General features: G+C 41.6%; 1 protein-coding gene across 2 annotated transcripts in view; it reads left to right on the forward strand.

Annotated features, from left to right (window-relative positions):
* Positions 1-25,376, forward strand: part of LOC122799866 (core histone macro-H2A.1) — a 1,011,703-nt gene that overhangs the window by 453,626 nt on the left and 532,701 nt on the right. The window contains exon 6 of one of the 2 annotated variants that reach the window (XM_044069220.1): positions 14,777-14,876. The exons of the other annotated variant lie outside the window; for it this stretch is intronic. Coding sequence (XP_043925155.1) covers positions 14,777-14,876 — 100 coding nt within the window. The remainder of the gene's footprint in view (positions 1-14,776; positions 14,877-25,376) is intronic. 2 annotated transcript variants of the gene reach the window in all.

Consider the following 25,376-nt stretch of genomic DNA (forward strand, 5'->3'; position numbering starts at 1 on the left):
TAGTAGAAGATGTTTTTCAGGATGCTTCCTTAAATCCTGACAGCTCCCTCCTGCACCCAGAAAGCCTGACTGGTTCTACGGGGTCCAGGACTCTCATAAATATCTGTTCAAAAACCCAACTGCTAACCCTGAAGTGGTCACCCTAGGCCCTAAGAGATCTAGGGCCAGTACCTCTAGGAACGCTTTACCTACTGACAAAGAAAATAGGCCACTTGATAGATTTGGAAAGAAAGTGTACACTTCGACTACCTTTACTATGAGAGCCCTCAGCTGTCAGTTCCATAAGATCAAATACCAGCGGACCATTCTTGACCAACTAAAACAAAAGCTGTCAGGTTTAGCGGATAAAAATCTTTCTAAGGAACTTTTAGATCTGTGCCATTCCAGTTTTCAAGTAGCTAAACACTCCCTACACTGCGTGTATGATGCCATGGAAGGCTCCTGCAGGGCACCTGTCATTGGCACAGTGATCAGAAGACATGCTTGGCTTAGAGAGCAACCCCTCCTTGAGCATTTAAAAGCTAAACACCTGGATGCACCCCTGCACAAAGAATGTCTTTTTGGGACTAAAGCTGAAGCAGTCTTCATAAAGATGGAGGACAAGGCAAAATCCATGCAAACGGTAAAGGACTTTCTGTAAGTGCAGCCCCCCCAGGTTCAGCAGGAATTTTCTGGCCAAACATTGGTCCTTTCCCAACCAATCTAGAAGAAAACAGAAAAAGCCTTAGTAGGACAAAACCCCCAAACATAGACCACAGGCAAGGGAGTTCTGGGACACCTGCTCCTGCCAAAGAGCAATTATGACTCTCCGCTATCCTCCCCCTCACCAAACGCACCCCAAAGCTAGGAGGAATGCTATCCCTTTTCTATCAAAACAGGGCACATTACTTCAGATCAGTGGGTTCTAAATATTATTGCCAATGGTTACAAACTTACTTTCAAAGAGCCCTTAAGATTCTCAGGATACCCAGCTGTACGCCAAAATCAAAAAACTCAGCCTCGAGAGCAAATTCAAATTTTGTGTTCCCAGGCAGCAGTGGAACTAGTTCCAGAAGGTCAACATTGGAAAGGATTTTGCTCAAGAATCTTCCTCGTATCCAGAAAAGAAGGGTCTTGGTGTCCCATTCTGGACCTGTCCAACTTAAATCTTTTTCTCAGGGTACCAAAATTCAAAATGTTGACCCTGCAGAAACTACTCCCCATGTTAGCCCCTCAGGTATTCATGGTTTCATTAGACCTAAAAGATTCCTGTCTGCACATCCTGATATCAAAGTCACACAGAAGCTTTCTTTGCTTCAGAGCAAGCTCCAGTCACTGTCAGTTTTCAGCTTTGCCCTTCGGATTTTCCACTGCACCAAGGGTTTTCACAAAGTGTTTAGTTCCTGCTATTGCTTTCTGTAGGACCAAAAGGGTCCAGATTTACACATACCTGGTAGATTGCCTAATACAGGCCTCAGACCTGTCAAAGATTCTCAAAGACCTAAAATTCACACAGGGCCTCCTAACCTCCTTGGGGTTCACTCTAAACCTAAAGAATCCCATCACTGTGCCATCCAAACAGTTAGTTCTCCTAGGGGCACTCCTGGACTCTTCCCTCCAAAAGCCCCCCCCCCCCCCCCGGACAAAGTCTCTTTCTTGACCAGCTACTTCTAGAACTTACAGCACAAACATGGTACATGGCATCATGTATCCTCTTGGTGCCACTAGCCAGGCAACACATGAGGAAGCTTCAGTGGTATCTGAAGAATGTGTGGTGCCACAGCACTCAGTCCCTGGACACCAAAATACACCTGATACCTTGCCTCAAGCAAGAGCTCACATGGTGAGTACAGGACTGCACCCAGAATCAGGGCTTGTCCTTCAAAATCTCTCCTCAGGGGCAAACCCTCACCACAGACACCTCAGGCATTGCATGGGAGGCCCAAACCCAACATCTCCAAACTCACAGTTTATGGGATACCCAGACTAAGAGGAGGCTTGTAAATTGGAAAGAACTCATGACAGTTCTAAAAGGCTTACTGGCCTTCAAAGACAAATGGATACCATGGGTTCCAGTAGTACAAACAGACAACACCACAGTCATGTGGTAGATAAACAGACATGGAGGCACACACTCCTACTCCTTGTACTGTCTAGCCATGCAAGTCTGGGAGACAGCACACTCCCTTGGACTTTGCCTACTAGCACAATATCTGCCTGGGGAACAAAACACCCTTGCAGATCACCTCAGGAGGAACTTGACAGACCCCCCCATGAGTGTCACCTACACCAACATATAATTCTCAGCATAGTTCAAAAATGGGGAACCCACAAGTGGACCTCTTTGCCAGCAAGGACAGTGCTCAACTTGAGAAATTCTGTACCAGGACAAAACAGGCATCAGCACAGAGAACGGATGCCTTCTCCTTCCCATGGAATCACCTCTTTATTTACGCATCCCCCTTCCTCTTCTGCCTCAAGTCCTTCTAAAGATAAGAGAAGAGGGCCCAAAGACCATTCTGATAGCTCCAAAATGGCCCAAGCAACACTGGTTTCCACTCCTCCTCCTCCTCCAGCTCACCAGTCAAAAACCTTGGCAGTTACCGCAGAGGGTAGACCTCCTCACACAGTACAAAGGGAGGATAATGCACCCCAATCTGCAGACTCTAAACCTTTCAGCTTGGATTATCTCACAGCACCTAAGTGCTACACCAACCTAAGTCAACAGTTGCAAAACATTCTAAAGAAATCCAGAAAGCCTAGCACTAGGAAATCTTATTCAGCCAAATGGAAATACATTCTCTACTTAGTGCCAGTGGCATCACCTTGAGCCAAGCTCAGCTAACATTTTGACCATCCAGGCGTACCTGGCCAGTCTAGTGGCTAAAGACCTTTCCTACTCATCCATAAAAATACATGGCTCAGCCATATGTGCTTACATTCATGTTCCTCCTCCAGTCATTTCAGTCCCCCTCCTGAAACAATTCCTTAGGGGTGTCATTCACATTAGGCCCCCCAGGAGTTAACGCACCCCTTCATGGGACCTCAAGTATGTGCTAGAAAATTTGACTTTGCCTCCTTTTGATCCTGCAGCTAATGCTTCTTTAAAATTTCTCACTCAGAAAACTGCTGTTCTTTTAACTATTACTTTGGCTAGAAGGGCCTCAGAGTTACAGGCCTTAATAATGGTAGAGCTCTTCATTATCTTGCATAAAGACAAGGTCTCCCTCAGGACTATCCCCTCCTTCATGCATAAGATGGTAACTAATGTGTCTTTGAATCAAGCCATCCATCTGCCTACCTTCTTTCCCAATCCTCAGAACAGGAGAGAAAGATTACTGCGCTCCTTGGATGTGCACAGAATGTTATTCTTCTACATAGACAGTACAAAATCCTTAAGAAAATCAGATCAACTGTTCATAACCTTTGCCCCCAGATCTGAAGGAAAGCCAGCTTGTAAAGAGACCATTTCTGAGTATATTTCCCAATGTATTTCTTTCTGCTAGAACCATCATGGCAAGAAACTCCTTGATTTGGTTAGACCTCACTCTGCCAGGGCCACAGCTACTTCTACAGCTTTTCTTAAGGGGGTCCCCACCAAAGACATTCTGGAAGCAGCCACTTGGTCTTCTGTGCATACCTTCACAAGACACAACCACCTGACAGCTTTCTCTATATCCAGAGCAGGATTTGCCTCTGCAGTCCTGCAGGGGATCCTCATCTCCTTGATCTCTATCCACCCTTATTTAAGCTTTGGGAATCTTCCCAACTGTCGGGACTGCAACAGTGAAACTTGAAGAACATAGTACAGTTGTGTACACTTACCACAAATGTAGATGTTCGAGTGTATTCACTATTGCAAGCTTCTTTCCCTCCCTTCTACCCCCTTAGCCTACCAGGTAGGCTCAGAATCTCCAAATATAATGACCTTGGACACTTTTCCAGGCTACCTTGGGTTAGGTACCCCCTTTTTTATTCAGCTGTTCTTGACTTTGGGCTCCTGCTACATGGGGCAAAAAAATAAGTGATGGCGCAGGCTAGCTCCCTTTATACCTGAGTGTACTGATGTTGGTTAAGACGCCCGCCAACCTGGGAGGTGAAATAAGTTTGTCTGCTAGTCAGGCCGGCCGAGGGCTTTCATGGCAAGAAATCCCAACTGTCAGGATTGCAACAGTAAATACACTTGAACAAATATATTTATGGTATGTGTACACAACTGTACTTTCTCAAGTCCATTCAAATATTTGATAAGACGTCTTTACAAACAAAATTCCATATGTGCATAAAGCAGTCTACATACAGACTACTTTGCAGCAACATGATCTTAAATAAAGTAGTATCTTGGCATTTGTTACATATATCAGTGGACTACACAAAGGACTCTGCCAGGGTGGTTACTGATGACAGTGTAGCACAGGAGTTTGAAAACATCCTAAGCTGACAAACATCACAGTAATTATCATCATCATCAGCAGCAGCAGTGGCAGCACTACAATCTCCAAAGTCTTTAATGCACAAAAAATAAAAAAAACATGAGTAGTCTGAGATTTAGAATCAGATGGAACAAATGGAAAAATTGAGTTAGATGACACAGCTAATACACTGACTAAAAGAAACGGCAGTGCTTCCAACTTCCAAAACCATCCTCCCAGTTGGGAGGTTAAGAAAGAAGTGACACTCTACCCTCAAAGGTGGTGCTCAAGCAACGTCTGTGGCTTAAGCACGATAGACATATCCACCAAAAATGTCAAAGAATTAGACTCAGTGTATAAGCTGCAAAATAGCTAACAAAATTTAAACAAAAGCATCCATAGGCAGCCATCTGCTGACATCTTTGGACTTGCACAAGCCACATATCTACAACAGAGCACACACTTAAACCTTAACTTTTATGGTAAGTTACCTAAGCAGTTGTTCCTCTTTTCCACCATCAGAATAAGGAGAGAAGAACAAGCAAGAGAGAAAACCTTTTTTACTGCATTAGCCCAAGCAGTTTTGTAATTGTATAATAAAAGCACAAATAATTTTGCTTAAGTATGCAGTTATAAAAACATTTAAAACTGAGGTCAGGAATAATTGAAATTTACGAATTGAGTTAAGGGATAGCGTCAAAGCCTTTTTTCAGTAATATTTTCATGGGTCAACTGAAGGAGGACCCAGACTGCACTTCCAGCTTCCACAGGAGAGGAGGTTTGAATAAGAACGCTTTTACAAGAGAAGAGACTTGTATGAGAAAGCAGATTTCACAGAAGAGGAGCCTCATATAAGAAATGAGCTTTGTATGAGAAAGCAACTTCTACAGTAGCAGAACTTTGTATGAGACAGCCGGTTCCACTGGAGAGGATTCTTGTATGAGAAAGCATCTTCCACAGGAGAGGAACTCTGTATAAGAATGCAGATTCCACTGGAGAAGAACTTTGCATGAGAAAGCAGATTGTACAGGAGATGAGACTTGTATGAGAAAGCAGATTCCATTGGAGATTAGTCTTGTATGAGAAAGCTGATTCCATAGGAGTGCAGCTTCTTTTGAGAAAGGCAGCTTCCACAAGGGAGGAGCTTTGTATGAGAAAGCAGCTTCCACAGGAGAGGAACTCTGTATGTGAAAGCAGATTTCACTGGAGATGAGTCTTGTATGAGAAAGCAGATTGCAAAGGAGATGAGTCTTGTATGAGAAAGCAGCTTCCACAGGGGAGGAGCTTTGTATGAGAAAGCACCTTCCACAGGAGAGGAACTCTGTATGTGGAAGCAGATTCCACTGGAGACAAGCCTTATATGAGAAAGTGAACCACAGGAGAGGAGTCATGTATAAAAAACGAGCTTTGTATAAGAAAGCAGCTTCCACAAAAGAGGAGCTTTGTAGGAGAAAGCAGCTTCCACTCTTTTTTAATTTCTCCAAGTCTTTTGGATTTCTAATACCATGACAGGAATGGACCCCATTCCTAAGTCAAAGTATGATTAAAGTTCATGAAATTAGTATTGTTTCAATCTTTGATGTCAGCCAGTAGTGCTCTTCGCAGCACCTGCAATGTGCCCAGTAATGGCTCCTTCTGCAGGTCATATGGAGTTACGTGTATTGGTAACATATCTAAATATGACTGTAAATTCTTTTTTATAAGACCTGTTGCTCCTACTACAGTTGGAACTGTCTAGGTATCTTTCTTCCACATTGCTCTTGTTTCTGCCTGCAGATATTTTTTGACTTTGTGTCTGTACGCAAGCACTGTAGTCACTGGGTGTGGCAATTTCAATGATCAGTGCTACTCTTGTCTTCTTTTCTTGGACCACTATATCCGGTTTTCTAGCATCTGTCTTTTGAACTGTTGGTAATGGATGATCCCAAGTGATCTAGACTTCTTCATTTTCTGTGATGCTTTGTGGCTTATGTTTCCAGTGTTTTTCAGCCACTTCAATACCATAATGTTTGGACAATCCCCAGTGCAACAGTCATGCCACATTTTTATGCCTTTCAGTATACAGTCCTTCTGCCATTAGTATGTCACAACAAGCAATGAGGTGTGCAACTGTTTCCAGTTTGGTTTTACAAAACCTACATTTGTCTGTTTCTCCCATATGTTCAGTGGACTTTATAAACCAATGAGTACGCAGACCACTATCTTGGGCCGCCAATATTAACCTTTCATCCTTTGGTTTGAATTCGCCTTTCCTTAACCATTCCTGTGTTCGCTCCAGATCAACATGAGGTTCTTCCAGAAGTTTTCTATACTTGCAACTATATTTATGCATTTTTCACATTTCTTGCCTTCTTATCTGATCCTTCACCTTATATTCTTTCTTTTGATTTTTGGCACATTCGGTTACTGCCTGATTTTTATCTACTTCTGGTTTGGTTTCCATTCCTGCTTGACATCGGTAAGCTTCTGCTAGATTAAACAGAAAAATCATCTTAGATTAATTCTCCTCATGTTTCAAAACTTTCACTACATTTGGGTCTTGTGAGGTCAGCAGATATGTGTGGAGTCCCACAATTACAGATTTGTACATATAATCAATTTCAAGGAGGCCCATTCCTCCTTCGGAACGGGAAATATATAATCTTGGTGTGCACTGATTTTTATAAATCATTTGGTGACCATGAAGCATCCTTCTTGTTTTCCTATCTAATCTATCCAACACATTTTGGGGCCAGTCACTCACTCCAAAACTGTAAGTTAGGACAGGAAGAGCAAATTGGTTTATAGCTTGGATTTTGTTCCTAGGTGTCAGTGCTGTTTTCAGGATTAATTTAAGTCTTCTGAAGTATTCCTTACTAAGTTTTATTCACATTTGTTCATGTTTTATTGCTGATCTTTCATCAGTTCCCAAATATTTATATACTTCTTCTTGCTTAAGTTCTTTTATATCACATTCTTGTCCCAAACTGATATTTTCCTGGCATTGCAGTTTTCCTGCTTTAAAGGTTGCTTTTGCACATTTATCAAGACCAAATGACATTCTTATATCATCTGAAAAAGTTTTGACAACTTGCAGCTTTGCTTTCAGTTCTCATCTGATGAGGTATACAGTTTTAAATAATCAACAAAGAGAAGGTGAGAAGTCTTTACACTTCTTGTTTTCTAGGAGCCAGATTATAGCCGTGGCCTAAGCTGTTGCTTAAATAGCTTAATGGATTAAGGGCAAGGCAGAATAGTAACAGTGACAGAGAGTCACTCTGGAGTATCCCCCTTTGAATTTTTATCCCTGGGATAACAATTTATCCTTTATCATGGCTTAATTGCAAAGTGGTCTGCCACTGTTTCATGGCCACTGTAATGTAGTCGATCAGTGTGGGGTGTATCTTATACATTTTTAAGCACTTTTTTATACATGAATGAGGGATACTATCACATGCTTTTTTGTAGTCAGTCCATGCCATACTTAGCTTTCACTGGAGAGGAAGTCTGTATGAGAAGGCAGATTCCACAGTAGATGACTGTTGTACAAGAAAGCAGATTCCACTAGAGAGAAGCCTTGGGGGAGAAAGTTGATTCCACAGGAGATTAGTCTTATATGAGAAAGTTGAATCAACGGAAGAGGAACCTTGTATAAGAAAGAGCTGTGTATGAGAAAACAGATTCTACTAGAGAGGAGCCTTGTGTGAGAAATCTGATTCCACTGGAGATGAGCCTTATATGAGAAAGCAGATTCCGTAGGAGAGGAGCCTTGTAGAAAAATGAGCTTTGCATAAGAAAGTAGCTTCCACAAGAGAGGATCGTTGTATAATTTCTGTATGAAAAAGCAGATTCCACCGGAGAGGAGCTTTGTATGAGAAAGCACCTTCTACTGAAGAGGAAGGATCTCTATATGAGAAAGCAGATTTCATTGGAAAGAAGCCTTGTATGAGAAAGCCAATTCCACAGGAGATGAATCTTGTATGAGAAAGCTGATTCCACAGGAGTGCAGCCTTGTATAAAGAAAGCCAATTCAACAAGGGAGCAGCCTTATATGAAAAAGAACACATGCCAAGTGAAGTGGTCAGTCTGACATTTAGAATAGGAGAGATGTCACTCAGTTTAGGCTGAAAACGTTAGGTGAGGTATCAGTCAACTAAGACTGAAAAGGTTAGCAGAGATATTTCAAACATCAGCTTTAACCCAGTTGTAAGCCAGTAAAATCTTTGTACATAATTTGACCATAAATAAAGCATCTACGTAAAGTAAAACTCCACTGGAAAACTCTAAAAAAACTTTTTCACAGTCTAATCTTGATACCATGTGCTATATTAATGCATCAGAATTACTGTTTTATATTATGTTTCTATTTTTTACCCCCAGTATGATCTCATGAAGCTTACCATACTGTTAATTTTTGTTTCATAGATTGTTTTTATTTTACACAATGCATTGGTGACCCTTTCTTCATTTAAACAGAGTGACAGTGTTTTGAGTCAGTGTCTTTTTTTTCTTTCATTTTTTTCTCTTTCTCACTGTGATCCTGATCTCTGTTAATTGATGGCTGCTTATATAATTAAAACCTCTTCAGAGAAAGCTAGTCATCCTTTAACAATTGCTAGACTTTTACCCATACTTTCCCCTGAGGGGTTCAAACTTTTCAGTTCATTGTAACAGCCCTGCGTCTTGAAGTTGTCACTTCAAAGAGTGGTAAATATTTTTATTATTAATTTTTATTTTCAAAATGTTCTTTTATCTGTATTTACATTAAAAACTGCAGTTTACTGGCTAAAAATGAGAGTGCTTTCCAGTTTGTTTATGCATTATTGCAGTGTGATTATGTAATCCCTGTTCTTTGAGCAAAGATTTATCCAGAAAGTAATACCTTGGAAAAAAGTTTTTCTGTAGCTGTTAATATGTGCACTAAGGTGACCTCAGCAAGATGTAAACTCAAAATGTACTACTTTGGGTGATCATAGATACTAAGAACTACAGGAATAATAAAGATATGTTGAGAACAGTATGTATAGCCTAGGCTACATAAGCTAAGACAGCCTGCTTTTTGAAACAAAGTGAGATTTCAGCAGTCAAAATATGGAAGAGCATTCATGATCTGCGGCAAGGAAAAGCGCTGGTGAAAAAATTAAAAAAGGTACCATAGGGTTTCTGGACACTAAATGACACATAGGTGACATTATAGTCAGAAAAGGAAACTTTGTGGTGAAGTTAACTACAGTAGAGGGTGACGTTTTCTTTTAAAATCCTGTTAGTGAAGTAGTTTTGCAACATATGCATATAGTTTATGTTAATCCACTTGGAAAGTTCCAGGTGCAAAGCATCACAATAATCAGGAATTAGTGTGAGAAGAGACAAGGATACATACAAAAGAAGCAATATTTTCAGGAAGAAAACTGTTCCAGAGATGGCAATATGAAGTTGTAACAGATGACACTTACTCCATTAATGCCAGCTTGTCATCAAAAGTGACCTCAGATTGTAGTCTTGGTCCTGTGACCTATAGGGGTAAAGCTCTGACTATGACATAGACAACCCAGCTTGAACAGTGGGTTAGGTTGATGGAAGGACTGAGGCAGGGGAGGGTGGGAGTGAGTGGGGATTGCTGGCTTGCCCATCTTTGGGGAGGGTGGTTGCTGTAAACCCTACACCACTGACCCCAGTCAGTGACTTGAGGGATTACAAGAAGCAGCTATGGAGTCAGGGTGCACACTATAGAATCTGGAAGGCATTTCTGTGTGTTTAAGAGCATGAAAGAATTTCTTCCAGACTAACAGTATCAGGCAACTCTAGAGGCTGTTAAAGGAAAAGGTTGATAATATTTGAGGGCTTACCCTTTGTGCCCAACTCCAGCCTCAGCAAAGAATGAGTGAGCCTGTAAGCTTTTGCCTGAACCACATAATGAATAGGTTGCATGGCTGTTGCTGGAATCTGTGAATGAATAGGGTAGCCCTCATAGGATGACAGGATCATAGGAAGTTACTAGGCTAGGCTTAGGGCCCTTACAAACCCAGCCAAGTTCTTACCCTTATTTCCACAATCAGCACCTCTTGCCCCTGTCCAAGAGAGACACAGGTGGAACCCTCTGGGTGAATTTACGGTGACCCATCCAATCGTCCCAATTACGTTTGAAGAGGGCCAAAGAGGTGCTCTGTTTGACATGAAGTGGGAGTCTGTTCCAAAGGTGTGGTAACCTCTGGGAGACAAATTTGCCCCATCAGCAGGTTTTATTAATATCACATACCAGGTTAAGGTCTTTAGAGCAAGTAACCCATGTAACATTTGACTTGCGGATATACAGCATTTTCAATAAAGCAGGGTCAAAGATTGCCTTGTATGCAAGGCAGAGGTCACCTCTGAGTAGTCTGTATAAAACAGAATAGAGTGACATTGATTTCAGATGATGTCCGTAGGACAGATGCTGAAGACCTTGAATTTTCCTTGTGAGGAACCTTTGTGGTTTCTTCAATTGCTCCAGGTGCATGGAAAGGTACATACCAAAAGGGGCATTGTACTCAATTATTGACCTGATGATGGAAGAGTACAGGGAGGTCATAACTTCTTTTTTTTGGAGGCAACGCCCTTACTTATGAGATGAGCAATATAGAATGCCCTTCTTACCACTGTGGGGACATGCTGGTCAAAGGTAAGGTTGCTGTCAACCTGTGTGCCTAGGTCTCTCACCACTGAGTGCATACTTAAGGTGTTGCTAATGATGTATTAGTTAGTAGGAACATCGCTTTTACAGAAAGGAATGATAATACATTTTTTTGCATTGAGTTTAAGGACATGACTTTGTCACCAATCATTTGTTTGTGTAAGACCCTCTTGTAGGATGTTGACATCATTTAGAGATTCGGTGACTGCTCCTAGTTTGCAGTCATCAGCAGACTTTGTCAGCCACAGACCTTTAGTCTTTGCTTGTACTTCGGAAAAATAGATTCCAGACAGTAGAGGTCCCAGGACTGATCCCTGTGGAACACCACTGGTTACAGGTCTGCTGCTGGAGGTGGATTTCCCTATTTTTCTATCAGTGAGCCAGTTAGTGACCCATCTATGGGTGAGTTTGTCAATGATGCCTGAGTGGGAGATAGTGTCAAACACTTTGGCTAAGTCCAGGTAGGCTGTATGCTTAGATTTTCCTTTGTCCAGGGCCTTGGTGACTGTCTCGAAGAAGTCCACCAGGTTTAACAGGCATGATCTCCCTTTGACAAATCCTAACTGAGTAAGGTCAAGTTTTTGGAGATTACCTATATCTTTGTTGATAGGGTCCATGATGCTTTACTTCATGGCCTTGCAGATAAAGCTAGTCAGGCTAATAGGTCTATAGCTCCCAGGGTCAGTGGAAGCACCACCTTTGTGCAAGGGAATAACTGTGGCTGTTTTCCATTCAGCTGGTATGAAGCCTGTGCTTAGACTATAATTGAAAAGAGTACTCAGTGTTGTTGCTAATTCATGTTGGAGCCCATGTAGGACGCATCATGGGATGTTATCAGGTCCCATGGTTGCTGTGTTTTTGGCCTTAGAGAAGGCATTTACAACCTCCTATTTAGAAATACAAGGTAGGGGACAGGTAGTAGGGATGTCATGAGGTACGTATGGCGGAGACAGGGGAGTGAAGTTTTCATAGAATCTGTTGGCCAACAGGTTAGCTATGTCTACAGGCTCAGTATATGTGGTATCATTAACTACCAGTTTGGTACAATTTGGGACTTTCCTTTTAGGTTATGGATGTAACTATAGAATGCCTTTTGGTTGCTCTTTGTTGAGGAAGCTTATTTGGATTCATAGTTTGCTTTGGAGGACGTCACAAGAAGTCTTATTTGCCTTTTTAAGCTGAGAAAGGTGTGTTTCCAGTTTAGGAGGGCTTGCTTCCTCTTACTCTTAGACAGCACTTTCTTCCTCATATTGTAAAGCCTGTTAATGGAAGTTGTCCACAAGGCAGGTTTGCTCTTCCTTGAGGAGCTTGTTTTAGTCCTATCAGGTACAGCCGAGTCAATGCAGGTATACAGGTGTTCATAAAAAGCATTTGGTGTAGAGCTTGGCATAGCTGCTAGTTCCATCTGAGGGAGGAGGTGCAGTGAAGCTATTTATACCATACCGTAAAAGATTATAATCTGCTTTGGAGAAGTTTTTTAGTTTCGTTGCTGCTGGGGGGGGGGGGGGGTCAGGTGTGATAGTTACTTCGAATGAGACCAATTTGTGGTCAGATCTCACCAGGGAAGACCTAACAGTGGAGGTGCTACAGTGGTCCGCCATGTAGGTAAGCAGCAGATTCAGGATGTTGGCACCCCTTGTGGGGGTGTCAACCAGCTGGTCCAGGGCATTGGAGTTAACAGAGTCAAGGAACCTTTGAGCAAGTGAGTTTGAGCACGAGTAATTTACCCTGTCAATGGATGGTAGTAAATCCAAAAAGGCCAAGTGAGTGTCCTGATTCATGGAGGGGATCCTGTGTCTAGCAATGACTTGAATCCTCATGGGAAAATAGTTGGGGGTGGGTTTGAGGATAGTCATTTGAGGGGCAAAACAAAAATAACCTCAATTCTTGTATCTTAGGTACTGATTTTGACTTGTTCCCGTTATAAGTAATCACAAGGAAAGGAATATAATTGTAGTGGACAAGTAGCTATATGTGCCTCTATGCAGGACTGGGTTTCAGTTGATTTACAATCCTCCAGTTTGAGTTTCATTCATTTTATGATCATCCAGTTAAAGTGCCATTCATATGCCTTATTGAAGGCCAGTCATATGGCCTTCAAGTGGATCTAGAGCAAACATATGGACACCCGTAAATGATTTGGGGATCAGTTTAGTATAATATGTTTAGTATTGATAACAAAAACTCTGCCTACTGATGAACTTTCAAAGTGCTTATAGACTGCAAAATAATGACAGGTCCTGGATAAAGCCATGTGCAGAGCCATATGGAACCATGTTTCTCAAAAGTGCTGCCGTTATGAAGAATTTATTTGGGACACAACTGTCAGATAGCATCCCAAAAGTTAAGAGACAGACCATCTAAGGGTTGATATAAAGTGTCAGCATGCTATGGATCTTCTTAAAACACCCTTATTTTAAAAGTAAAAAAGCTGTAAATATCTTGAATTTTCCAAGTTTAAATGTCTCTCGAAAGATATTGTTATTTTTGAAATGCAAAGTATTAATACCAGAAGAGAAACAACAATGGAAAGGAGAGAGTTACATCTTCTACCCCTAAGAGAGAAGAAAAATATCAAATGATGGATTATGCTTTTAAAACCGTGCATGTTGGATAAAGAAAAAAATCTGTATTAGGAATTCCTTCTCACATGTATGCCTAACATATGTTTACTGACTGAAATAACAAGTCATTTTACTTGCAGGATGTTATACTTAATTCAGAAATGTGCAAGAAGCAAGTGATGAAATACTGACAAAACCATGCATGTTTGATAATGGAAGTACTGTATGATAGGAATTCCCTTGTGACATTTGTGTCTAACATATTCATATTGACTGAAATATCATGTAATTTGACTTTATGAATATTGCAGGATATTATAGTTAATTCAGAAACGTGGAGTTTAATTTATGCTAATTTATGATTAGTTTCATGTTATGGAACATGTATATGCACAGATAAGAAAACATTTACTTTGCCTGTTTGCTATGCACACTGGCTTTTTGTTAGTTTGCTTAACTCTGTGTCTAAAAGAAAGTGTGTATCTGTTTTACAAAATAAGAACGAGTCATATTCTTATTAATGAGTTTTATCTGGTTGTGCAGTTATGAATTGTTGTGAGTTGGATAGAGAGCCTCTCATTTAATAGTGCATTAAATAATATTTGTAAAAGTGAGTTGATGATGCATGCAAGTATAAATTTAAGATATTTACACTTATATATCATTGTACCTGCTTGTAAATGCATTTATGAAAGCTATGAAGAGTTTACTGTCAAAATGATTGAAATCTTAAAAGACATCACATGATTTTTATAGATTAACTGGTGTAAATGTGAAATACTTCATTTAAATTCAGTGTAGTGAATGCAAGATTGTTGTTGCTTGTTTTAATTTGATTAAACATCATTATTGTGTGCAACAGTAGGAAACATTCTATCTTTGGTGCAGTAGGAGCATTTGCAGATGTTTTGATTGCCTGGCTCACAATGTTTTTTTATAGATATGAGCCTGTGAGCATTTCTCCCTATTAACTTTTAGCATGTCCAGGCCTTAATCCTTTGTGTTCTTCAGCGTCATTATCTCTTATTTGCTTATCCTTGCTGGTGCATTGGTTTTGCATAAATAAATTTCTCTGTTGCCATCTACTAAATTTTTGCAAACTTTCTTTTTCTGCATCCTGATGGTAATTTGCAACTTGCCTTGTTTTTCTCTGCCTCATGCTTTCTTTTCAGCTAAACCTCATTCACAGTGAAATCAGTAAATTAGCCGGCTTTGAGGTGGAGGCCATTATCAATCCTACCAATGCTGACCTTGACCTTAAAGATGACCTAGGTAAATGGGGTATGGGCTAACATAGGATGCTAACAGTCAGAAGAGAATTATGGAGTGGCGTATGTTCAAAAATAACTTTGGTGAATTTAACATGATCCCAATATAAGAATACTGTTTTCTTAACATTTCAACCATTTGTTTTAAATGCTCTGAATTCCAAGAAAACCCATTTTCTATTTACATTGCAAAACTCAAATAATGAGCTTCCCAGTTAGCTTTCTTTACGGAAAGATGTGAAAGAAAATGCTCACAATACCAGATGTCTATTCCATAATTGTCTCTGAATGACTGTTAACTCTGTGGGCTTCATGACTGAGAAAGTATTCAGAGGCTGTAAAATTAGTTTCTCCATTTTTTCTGGAAGAAAAAAGTTTATATAAATATAAATTAGATCTCAGAAACCATTCTTCAAGGTTTATGCTTACTGAAACAAAGTTGCTGTGCACTTAAAAATTTTATATTCCAATAGAAAGATGTATAAGCTCAATGAAATTTATAATTTCATTTTATAACAAAGTTATAGTATAGCACATTGTTGGGTATTGTAATAGTCTATTTAGCTGCTGCTGACATGCAAATTCATAGAAGTTCCCTTTATCTACCATGACATTTTTAAAAGTATTATGACATGCTGTAGCAGTGATAATTTCAAGTGATGACTTTGGACAAGACGTAGAGTTTCATATGATTTTGTCAAGTTAACACCAACAAGATTTACTCATTTCATTGTTGTTCTGTGTGCTGAGAGTAATTATATTAACAGTGGTTAACGTGCAGTCCGCTTTGAGTGTGTAATATCCCTGTCAGAATGTTGTGTAAATAAGAAAGACACAACAGCTTAGCTTGTAGCTTCCTTAATAGTCTATTCAGATTTCTTCTAGAAGGAATGTGTACCACATTGCATATACTTCTCTGCAGTAAGCTTAACCATATTTCAGGTTGTACACCCATATACGTATAAATATACATATGTATATGTGTGTATGTGTGTAAGTGTATATGTGTATATGTGTGTATATAGATATGGTTGTTCTCAAGTGAATGACAAAACTATTGTCAAGATGAGCTCATCAGTCATAAGTTATCCAAAAACAAATTAATCAAACAGCTCAAATGCAGTTCAAAAGTAAAATCAAATTTATTTTTAAGACCCCTACACCCACCTCTGCTACTAACGTCCAAATACTGCACAGTGCTGGGGAAAGGGACAACTCCATAACCCCAATATTCTGTAATCTCATCTGTTTTAAAACCTTTCAGTTCACTGATTAAAATGGCAATCAGTGAAAATGTATGCTGCATTTCCAGTTTGTGTATTATTCACTTTGATCAAAAGGAGGGGATGTGTGCATGTGCATATGTGTGTATATGCATGTATTTGTATCTATAGCTGTAGCTGCATATATGGTGATACAGCTGTAGATATAGATATCAAATGTCAAGTGTGTGTGTGTGTGTGTGTGTGTGTGTGTGTGTGTATATATATATATATATATATATATACGGTTTACAATCAAAAGGCAGAAAGTCAGTTGAACAACAGGCACCTCCTCAAACATGGTAGGAGTGGGACTCAGAATATTGACGTACAGTTGTATGTCAGTTCATAAGATCGTAAACAAGGCAGAGACACGAAGCATGGTTGGCAATGGCAGCTTTTGATATTAATATCGACAAAATGTTGTCGATATTGTCGCTTCGACCACTGGACCTATTCAATATGCACGAGTCGAGGATATGTGTCGGCAACATCACCTTTCGCGCTTGTGAATGTCGCTTTTATGATACTAATCCTATATATACAGTATATACATACATATACACACACACACACACACACACACACATATATATATATATATATATATATATATATATATATATATATATATGTGTGTGTGTATGTGTGTGTGTGTGTGTGTGTGGGTGCAGAAACTTGCGTTAAACTGGCTTTTTCATCGAGAGTGAAAAAGCCAGCACAGTTGATGGAAAATTATGTCATCAAAGAAGTACCAACTTTTTAACCATGAGATTGTGGTACAGTGAGGATCGGGGAATATGCCCTATCCCCACTGTAGTGTGGTTTCGAAGGTGGTATATATCATTAGCAGAGGGTGGATGAAGCCCCCCCCCCCAAAAAAAAATTTTTTTTTTTCAACGGATAGTAGATCATTGTAGGATCGACTACTTTCCTTTTTGATGGAAAGTTATGCTTCCGTGTACAAATATATGTATATATATATATATATATATATATATATATATATATATATATATATGTATACACACACAGACACACACACACACATGTATATCTATATATCTATATATATATATATATATATATATATATATATATATAAATACATATATGCAGGCATAGTTTATATATGTACAAATACTTCATTATGCATATGAATGCATGCAATGTACGTACTATAGTTATATATATAATATATATATATATATATATATATATATATATGTCTACTTTGATCCATCAAAATTACATGTCAACAAAACGTAAAAAGGCGAGCTGTTTTTCGCAAAAGTGCACTTTTGCCAAAATGCACTTTTGCGAAAAACAAAAAAAAAAAAAAATAAAAACAAACAAAATAAAAAACACAACACTAACCATATTTATGCAGGAGGGCAAGCCCCCCTGCATGCCCCATGTGGGGGTCTGCACCCCTCACGGCCCCGCTAGTTTTATATTGTCACTCCAAGATTGCACTACAGTGGGGATAAGGGAATATTCCCTTATCCCCACTGTGCCGCAATCTAAGCAACAGCCCACGTTGCTGTTTGCTTAGGTGCCTTTTCGCGAAAGTGCATTGCAGCAAAAAATGCACTTTCACAAAATAGAGCTCACCTAATTACATTTCGCTGAAACGTAATTTCATTGGGTCGAGGTAGACCCATATATATATATATATATATATATATATATATATATATATATATATATTTTTTTTTTTTTTTTTTGATATAGTTAATGTAACAAAATGTTGATGTGATGTTATTCTATCTTGCCTTCCTTGTTACTTGATTGTGTTTGGATCTGATTCTCAGATCCATCTCAGCCTTTATTTTCAAGCTTGAGGTCCTCTGCCAGCTCGTGGGTAACTCCCCGTCACAGCATGCACTGGAACCATCCCCAGATCTCATTTGCCGCTAAACAGATCAAGCATTCGTCTGCTAGCTCTGGCTAAGTACAACTCTTTTCTTGATCTTTTTGATAATTTTTTAGTCACTAATCCTTGGATTAGTATAGGTTTGTAGGTTTTTACTGCTACTTGTGATATTGGTTTTCGTCTTTGGACTGTTTTTTGATATTTGGCCATTGGTTTTTCGCTAGACCTTGTGTTTTTTGTTTATTCCCTTTCCTGGCTTGTTATTAAGTGTAGCTGGTGTGTGATTGGTACAGTTCATTTAAATTAGGGAATTGTAGCACAGCCCATTTAAGTTAAAGGGCTGTGTCCTTGGTTATTTTTTGTAGAGCTTGTCATTTTTCTCTGTGTTATGGTGTTCTTATTAGGTTGACCTGTTTTAGTTAGAGGGTTGAGCCAAAAAAAAAAAATGTTAGCTTGGTCGGTGTTGTTAAAGTTTCTTGTTTTTCTGTGTTGAATAGTTCTTAGTAGCTTGATCCATTTAACTTAGAGGATCGAGCCAAAAAAAGTCTGTATCCCTTTTCCTTAGGACCCGTTAGTAAGAGGGTCATGAACTCCCTTTTTCTTGTTACTGTTGTTTTTGATTTAACTTAAGATGTCTGGTAAGGATTCCAAACCTATGGGATTTAAGAAGTGTGAGAGATGCAGCAAAAAGATGACCCTCAGCGGTAAACACACCCTTTGTGTTTATTGTCTCGGGGTGGTCCATCTCCAGGAGTCGTGCTCTTTTTGCCACTCTTTTAATCATAGAGCCCTCCCAGAGAGGAAAAATAAACTAATCTTAAAAAGCCTACATAAAACCCCTTTCTTGAGACACTTGAAGAAAGTCCAGGTTCTTCTAGGTCAGATAAGCCCCATTCTGCAAAGTCTGACAAGTCAGACAAATTTTCAAAATCTGGCAAAAGACCTTCCTCCTCTTCTTTTTTGGATTCAGCATACAAGGTTCCTCATCTGTCCTCCACAGATCCGAAGTCTGTTAGATCAGACAGGGCTCCATCGGCTCTGACACCTTCTTGTTCTGTGCCATTGGAGTTTGAGCTCAGGAGCCGGTCCCCAGCTTTGGAGATCACCTATATTCCAGAAGGCTAAATCTCCCACTCCCTCAACCCAATCTTCCAGGAGTCTTTCAGGTGATGATGTGAATTGGGTGATACAGAGGCTGTTATAGACACCAGTTCTGGCCAAATTATTGTTGGATCCAACCTCCAGGGCTTCAGATCCGACGACATCCACTCCCTCTGCTTCAAGTCCTCCTCCGATCCAGCCACTAGCTTTGGAGTTGGAAGGTCCTGAGTTGGTACTAGTGGAAGTGTGGGATCCGAGACCCGCCACAGGTTCCACAGATCCGACCACGGCTCAGACTTCCTCAGCTCCATTGGAGTTAGAGTGGTCTAGAAGCCAACACTCTCCATTCTGGTCCGAGAAGCTGAGTCGGATCGAACTTCTGTCGGATCCGACTTTACCTCTCTGGGCCTCAGCTCGAGTGAGTTTGGCTTCTACCTCAGCCTTGGGTCCATCGTTGTTGGTTCGGGAGGGTCCTTCGGGTTCTTCAGGTCCGGGGATCCCTTCGGATCGGGGGGGGGGCCTTTGAGGTCATGAGAAGGGTGCTGTCTCCACAGACGGGTCCATAGTCCACTATGGATGTTCCTCCCTCTACAGTATTGGTGCCTGCCTCTTAACCCCTACACCCACAGGGACACAGAGACCTTAGGCCTCAGGATGCTCCACAGGGTACCCCTCCCCACTCTTCTGAAACCTCTCCAGAATACCCTTCTGAGGAGGTCCCTTGGAAGAAACCATGCAAGAGGAAGCACTTAGACTCCCTGATACAGACCTCGATGAGGCAGAAAGGTCCCCACGGTCATCTCCTGATGATGTCTCCTTTGGAGACATTCTGGAAATATTAAAGCAGAGAGGTGGCCGGAAGTCCACTAACCCTTCGTTGGAAGAGTCTGTATACCTGAAGGCCTTTTGGTCTCACCCTTACACCTCTTGGGTGACTCCTCCATTCAATGAGCTCCTTGAGGTGGTTTCTTGAAAGGCATGGGAGTCCCCAGATTCCATGGAGCCTATTCCTAGAAGGACAAATAAATTTATTACGTCCCACCGGCAAATTTATTTTGGCAAAGGGAGTCCCAGTTGATTACATGGTCATGGTGGCAGCCACTAAGAAGGAACTCTCGGACACATCTTCTTTTGTTCATTTCTCGAACAAGGAATCCAGAACTATGCACAAGTACAGAAAGCGCATTTTTTCTTCATCGGCCTTTTCTCTCAGATCGCTGAACTATCTCACGCATTTTACGAGACTGCAGAAGGATCTCCTGAAAGAGCTAGGAGATATCCTCCAAGGTTCAGTAGTTGAAGAAGTTGCTGACAAAGTAGCTCCTCAGCTCGCTACCTGAAACTCAGTTGTTAACGGATCCATAAGACTCATCTCCTATGCAGCTGATGGAGCGAGTAGAGCAGTGGGTTCTGGAATTTCCCTAAGGGGACATTCTTGGATGTGCTTTTGTGACTTTGTGGAATGCCTTAAGTCTTCCTTTGTTAGCTCCCCATTTGATGGCTCATCTTTGTTTGGTCCTAAAGTAAAGGACACACTGTACAGGTGTGAACAGGAAGGAAAGACTCTGTCTGCCATATGAGTGCATTTTTCCATGCCTACTAGACCTTATCCCAAAGGTCAGAAAGGTAATGGTAAGATGTGGTTCCAAAAATCATAGAGATCTTTTCATGACACGTGGTGAAAGTTCCCCCAGGGACGGAGGGGGAAATAATAATGGAAGATGACAACCTAATGGCAGAGGGGGTCTGGAAAATCAGGGCAACAGAGAATCCATCTTTGGTTGGCCATTTTAGGGCTCCTGAAAGGAGGCCCAATTGTCCAGCTCTGGAGGCAGTTGGGGGTTGCTTATCTTTGTGCCCAGAAGCCTGGCGACAACTAACAAAAGACAGGTGGGTACAAAGCATCATATCCAGAGGTCATGTCATCCCGTTTTCCCTTCCCGTTCCAAAAATAAAAAAAACTTCCGGACGTTCCATCCAGTCAGAAGGAACAGGCAACTCTGTTGATTCAAAAGTTGTTAGGCAAATGAGTTATCCAAGAAGTCTCCGCAGACCAAATAGGGTTTGGAACTTGCTCAAGATTCCTTTTAGTTCCAAAGAAAACAGGGAACTGGAGACCCATTCTGGATCTCAGCATTCCAAACAAATCGGTAAAGAAGAGCAAGTTCCAGATGTTGACAATGCATTCGATACTCCCATTCCTGGGAAAAGGTGATTGGATGTGCTCTGTAGATCTCCAGGACGCGTACTACCACATAAAAAAGGACAGGAGATACAGGAGACACTTGCACTTTCGGCCGGAAACCAGTCACTACCAGTTTCGAGCTCTGCCCTTTGGCCTCACTACAGCCCCCACAGTGTTCACCAAATGTATGGCATGATGCCAGGGCACTTCTGTTGACTAGGCTTGTAAAGGCTCCAGGGCCATTAGCCTAGTACACACCTATGAACCTATGAACCTAAGTAGCTCACTTGAGACATTTAGGATTCCAGGTTTGCATTCTGAAAACCAAGTTAGTAAGCATACTTTGCCGTGTGGCTTTGATGCCCTAGAAGCATCTTGCAGGGCTGCAATCACTGGGTCTGTACTGAGAAGGCATGCTTGGTTGAAGGAACAAACATTGCCAGATCATGCCAAATCAAAATTACTAGATGCTCCTTTAAATAAGGACTGTTTGTTTGTCACCAAAGCAGAAGAGGTTCTTAAAAAGATGGAATAAAAAGCTAAATCTATGCAAACTGTTAAAGAATTCTTACAAGTGCAGCCACCTAGATTCAGTAGGCATTGGCCTTCTAAAAAATTGGTCCTTTCCAGCCTCTTCCAGGCCTTCTCAGTCCAAACCTAGGGGGGAAACAGGCCACCCAGACTACAGTCTCAGGGTATCTAGAGATCTAAACAATGGAGTGCTCCCACCTCAGAAACAGGGAGTGGTAAGCCAGGCCCTTATGGAAAGAGTTCACAATGACTTTTCAATTATCCTTCCCAGCCCTGCCCAATTACTTGTGCCCCTAGGAGGAAAACGTGCCCTTCATGCAAAAAACTGGATGTCCATTACTCAGGACCGATGGGTCCTAAACATTGTATCCCAGGGGTACAGATTCTACTTCCATTCACTGCCAACTCAAAGTGGGTTTCCAGACCTTCCTCCAAACTAGTGGGCAGAGGCTCAAAAACAAGTACGTTCCCTGCTCAATATCAGAGCTATTCAACCTGTTCCAGTAGAACAAAGGGGGCAGGGTTTCTACTCCAGACTTTTCCTGGTGCCCAGAAACGAGGTCTCTTGGTGCCCAATCTTGGATCTATCAATTCTCAACACCTTTCTGGTGGTCCCAAAATTCAAAATGCTTACCCTGCAACAGCTTATCCCTATGCTAGCCAAGAATGCCTGGTTAGTCACCCTAGACTTAAAAGAAGCTTATCTGCACATCCCCATAAGGGAGTCTTGCAGGAAATATCTACGCTTCAGGGCAGGCTCTGTGCAGTATCAGTTCTCTGCACTTCCCTTTGGCTTATCTACTGTGCCCAGAGTATTCACAAAGTGCATGGCTTCAGCCATTGTATACTGCAGGCAGAGAAATATCCAAATTTCCCCATACTTGGATGATTGCCTGATTCAGGCAGACAGTCAGGAATTGCTACTTCAGCACCTGGCATTTGTAAAAAGCCTCTTCTCTTCATTGGGGTACACCATCAACAAAAACAAGTCACAACTGGTGCTGAGTCAAAAAATTGTATTCCTGGGAGCAAGCTTGAACACAACTTCCCAGATAGCATTTCTCACTCCAGAAAAACAGGTCTGTTTGACCAACTACTTCAAACAAATGGCCACCAAAACCCAGCTATTTGCAAGGAAAATACTGCAAGCCCTAGGGTCCATGGCCTCATGTATTCTGCTAATTCCATATGCAAGATTGCATATGAGGAAACTTCAGTGGTACTTAAAATGTCTTTGGTGCCAACATTCTCAGGGTCATTCCAATCATATCTTATCTAAGGGCAGAGTTCCTTTGGTGGGCAGAAGCATGCAACCACAAGGGACTGCCTTTCACTCAACCCTTTGCCACCTAAACCCTGACAACAGACGCATCAGACTAGGCTTGGGGGGCTCACATGGCAGGCAAATGCATTCAGGGCAAGTGGAGCCCAGGCCAAATTCTCCTGCACATCAATCAAAAATAGATGCTAGCTGAACAGAATGCGCTGACAACCTTCAAATACCTAATCCTTCCAGGACAGCTGCTGATAAAAACAGACAACACCACAGTTATGTAGTACATAAACAAGCAGGGGGGAAACCCATTCTTACCCACTCTGAAGGTTAGCTATGGCCCTGTGGAACACAGCCTTGAACAACCAAGTTCATCTACAAGCTCAATTTCTGCCAGGCAGACAAAATTCACTGGCAGATGACTTAAGCAGAAATTTCCTAGACCCACACGAGTGGAAATTGGAGCCCAGCACCTTCAACCTTCTAATCCAGAGGTGGGGGACACCAAAGGTGGACCTCTTTGCCTCCCCTGAAAACCACCAGTTGAGCAAGTTTTCCACCAGGAACCCTCACAGCAGGGCCTGGAAGGTGGATGCCCTATCCTTCCAATGGGAAAACCTCTCAATCTATGCCTTTCCCCCTCTGCCCCCCCTCACAAAAGTACTACTCAAGATCAAACAGGACAGGCCAAGGGCAATTCTTATTGCCCCAGACTGGTCACGCCAGCACTGGTGCCCACTCTTACGCAGTCTGACAACAGTGCCACCCTGGCACCTTCATCAGACCCCTACCCTGCTGTAGCAGTAGGAGGGACAGATTTTGCATCCACAGTTGCAAACCCTAAACCTTGCAGCCTGGCTTATCCCCTGAATACACCACCAGCAACCCTCAGCAAACAGGTGCTGGACGTCATTCTTGAAGCCAGAAGGCCTAGTACTAGGAAATCCTATGCCGAATAGTGGAAAATATATTGTTCTTGGAATCAGTCTCAAGGAAAGGACACAGCAGTGCCCTCCTTACCTCAAATCCTGGATTACCTAGCAGAGCTACTCCACAGAGGCCTATCCTTCTCCTCCATTAAGATTCATGCCTCTGCCATCTCAGCTCATTATAATACTGAGTCACCTCTATTTTCTAACCCTGTCATCAAACAGTTCCTGAGAGGGGCTAACAACGTAAGGCCCCCCTAGGAGAGCACCCACCCCTGCCTGAGACCTTAACTTTGTACTGGAAAAGCTCACGCTTCCCCTTTTTGAACCTGCTGCTTCAGCAGAGTTAAAAATCCTCTCTTGGAAAACAGCCTTGCTTTTAGCCATAACTTCAGCAAGAAGAGTGTCTGAGTTACAGGCACTAATGGCTGTGGAACCCTTCATTATTGTCCATGCTGAGAGGGTTACCCTCAGTAATAACCCGTCCTTTATCCCTAAGGTGGTGTCCAGTGTTGCTCTAAACCAGTCCATCCATTTGCCAACCTTTTTCCCTAATCTTCAGAATAAAGGGGAAAGCATCTTGCACTCCTTGGACGTGCACAGACAGCTCAGGTTCTACCTGGACAGGACTAAATCTTTCAGAAAATCTGACCAGCTGCTAGTCAGCTTTGCTTCAGGGTCAGAGGGCAACACCATTTCAAAGCAAACCATTTCCAAATGGATAGCACACTGCATCCATTTCTGCTACAAGCACCATGGAAAACCTACCCCACAAGGGATCAGACCACATTCCACTAGGGCTACTTCCACCTCTACAGCATTTCTCAGGGGAGTCCCTACCAGGGACATTCTGGAAGCTGCAACCTGGAGTTCTGTACACATCTTCACCAAGCATTACCACTTACCTATCTTTTCTGCATCCAAAGCTGGATTTGCTACATCAGTCTTACAAGGCCTGCTAGCCAGCCCTAACACTTCTTAACTGCCTCCACCCTTCCTCAGCTTTGGGAATCAACCCAGGTGTGATGACTGCAACAGTGAAAGACGAACAACATAGTACAGTTGTGTACACTTACTATAAATGTAGATGTTCGAATGTATTCACTGTTGCAGTCCTAGTTTCCATCCCACCAGCCCCCTGGTTTTCTCTATCTTTTCTACCTCTCCTCTCTGTGGCCATTTTTAATGGCAGTGGTATTTACTTTTTACAGGTGGTGTTCCTCACAATATATTGGCTTCCTATTTGGGGGCTCCTGACATTTGGGGCAAGAAAAACTGATGAAATGGCATTGGCTGCCTGATTTATACCCCTGACGACCTGACGTCATGGAAGAGGCGACAGCATCC

The sequence above is a fragment of the Protopterus annectens genome, chromosome 4.part0 (assembly GCF_019279795.1).
Source record: "Protopterus annectens isolate FY-2018-M chromosome 4.part0, PAN1.0, whole genome shotgun sequence".
Taxonomy (NCBI): domain Eukaryota; kingdom Metazoa; phylum Chordata; order Ceratodontiformes; family Protopteridae; genus Protopterus; species Protopterus annectens.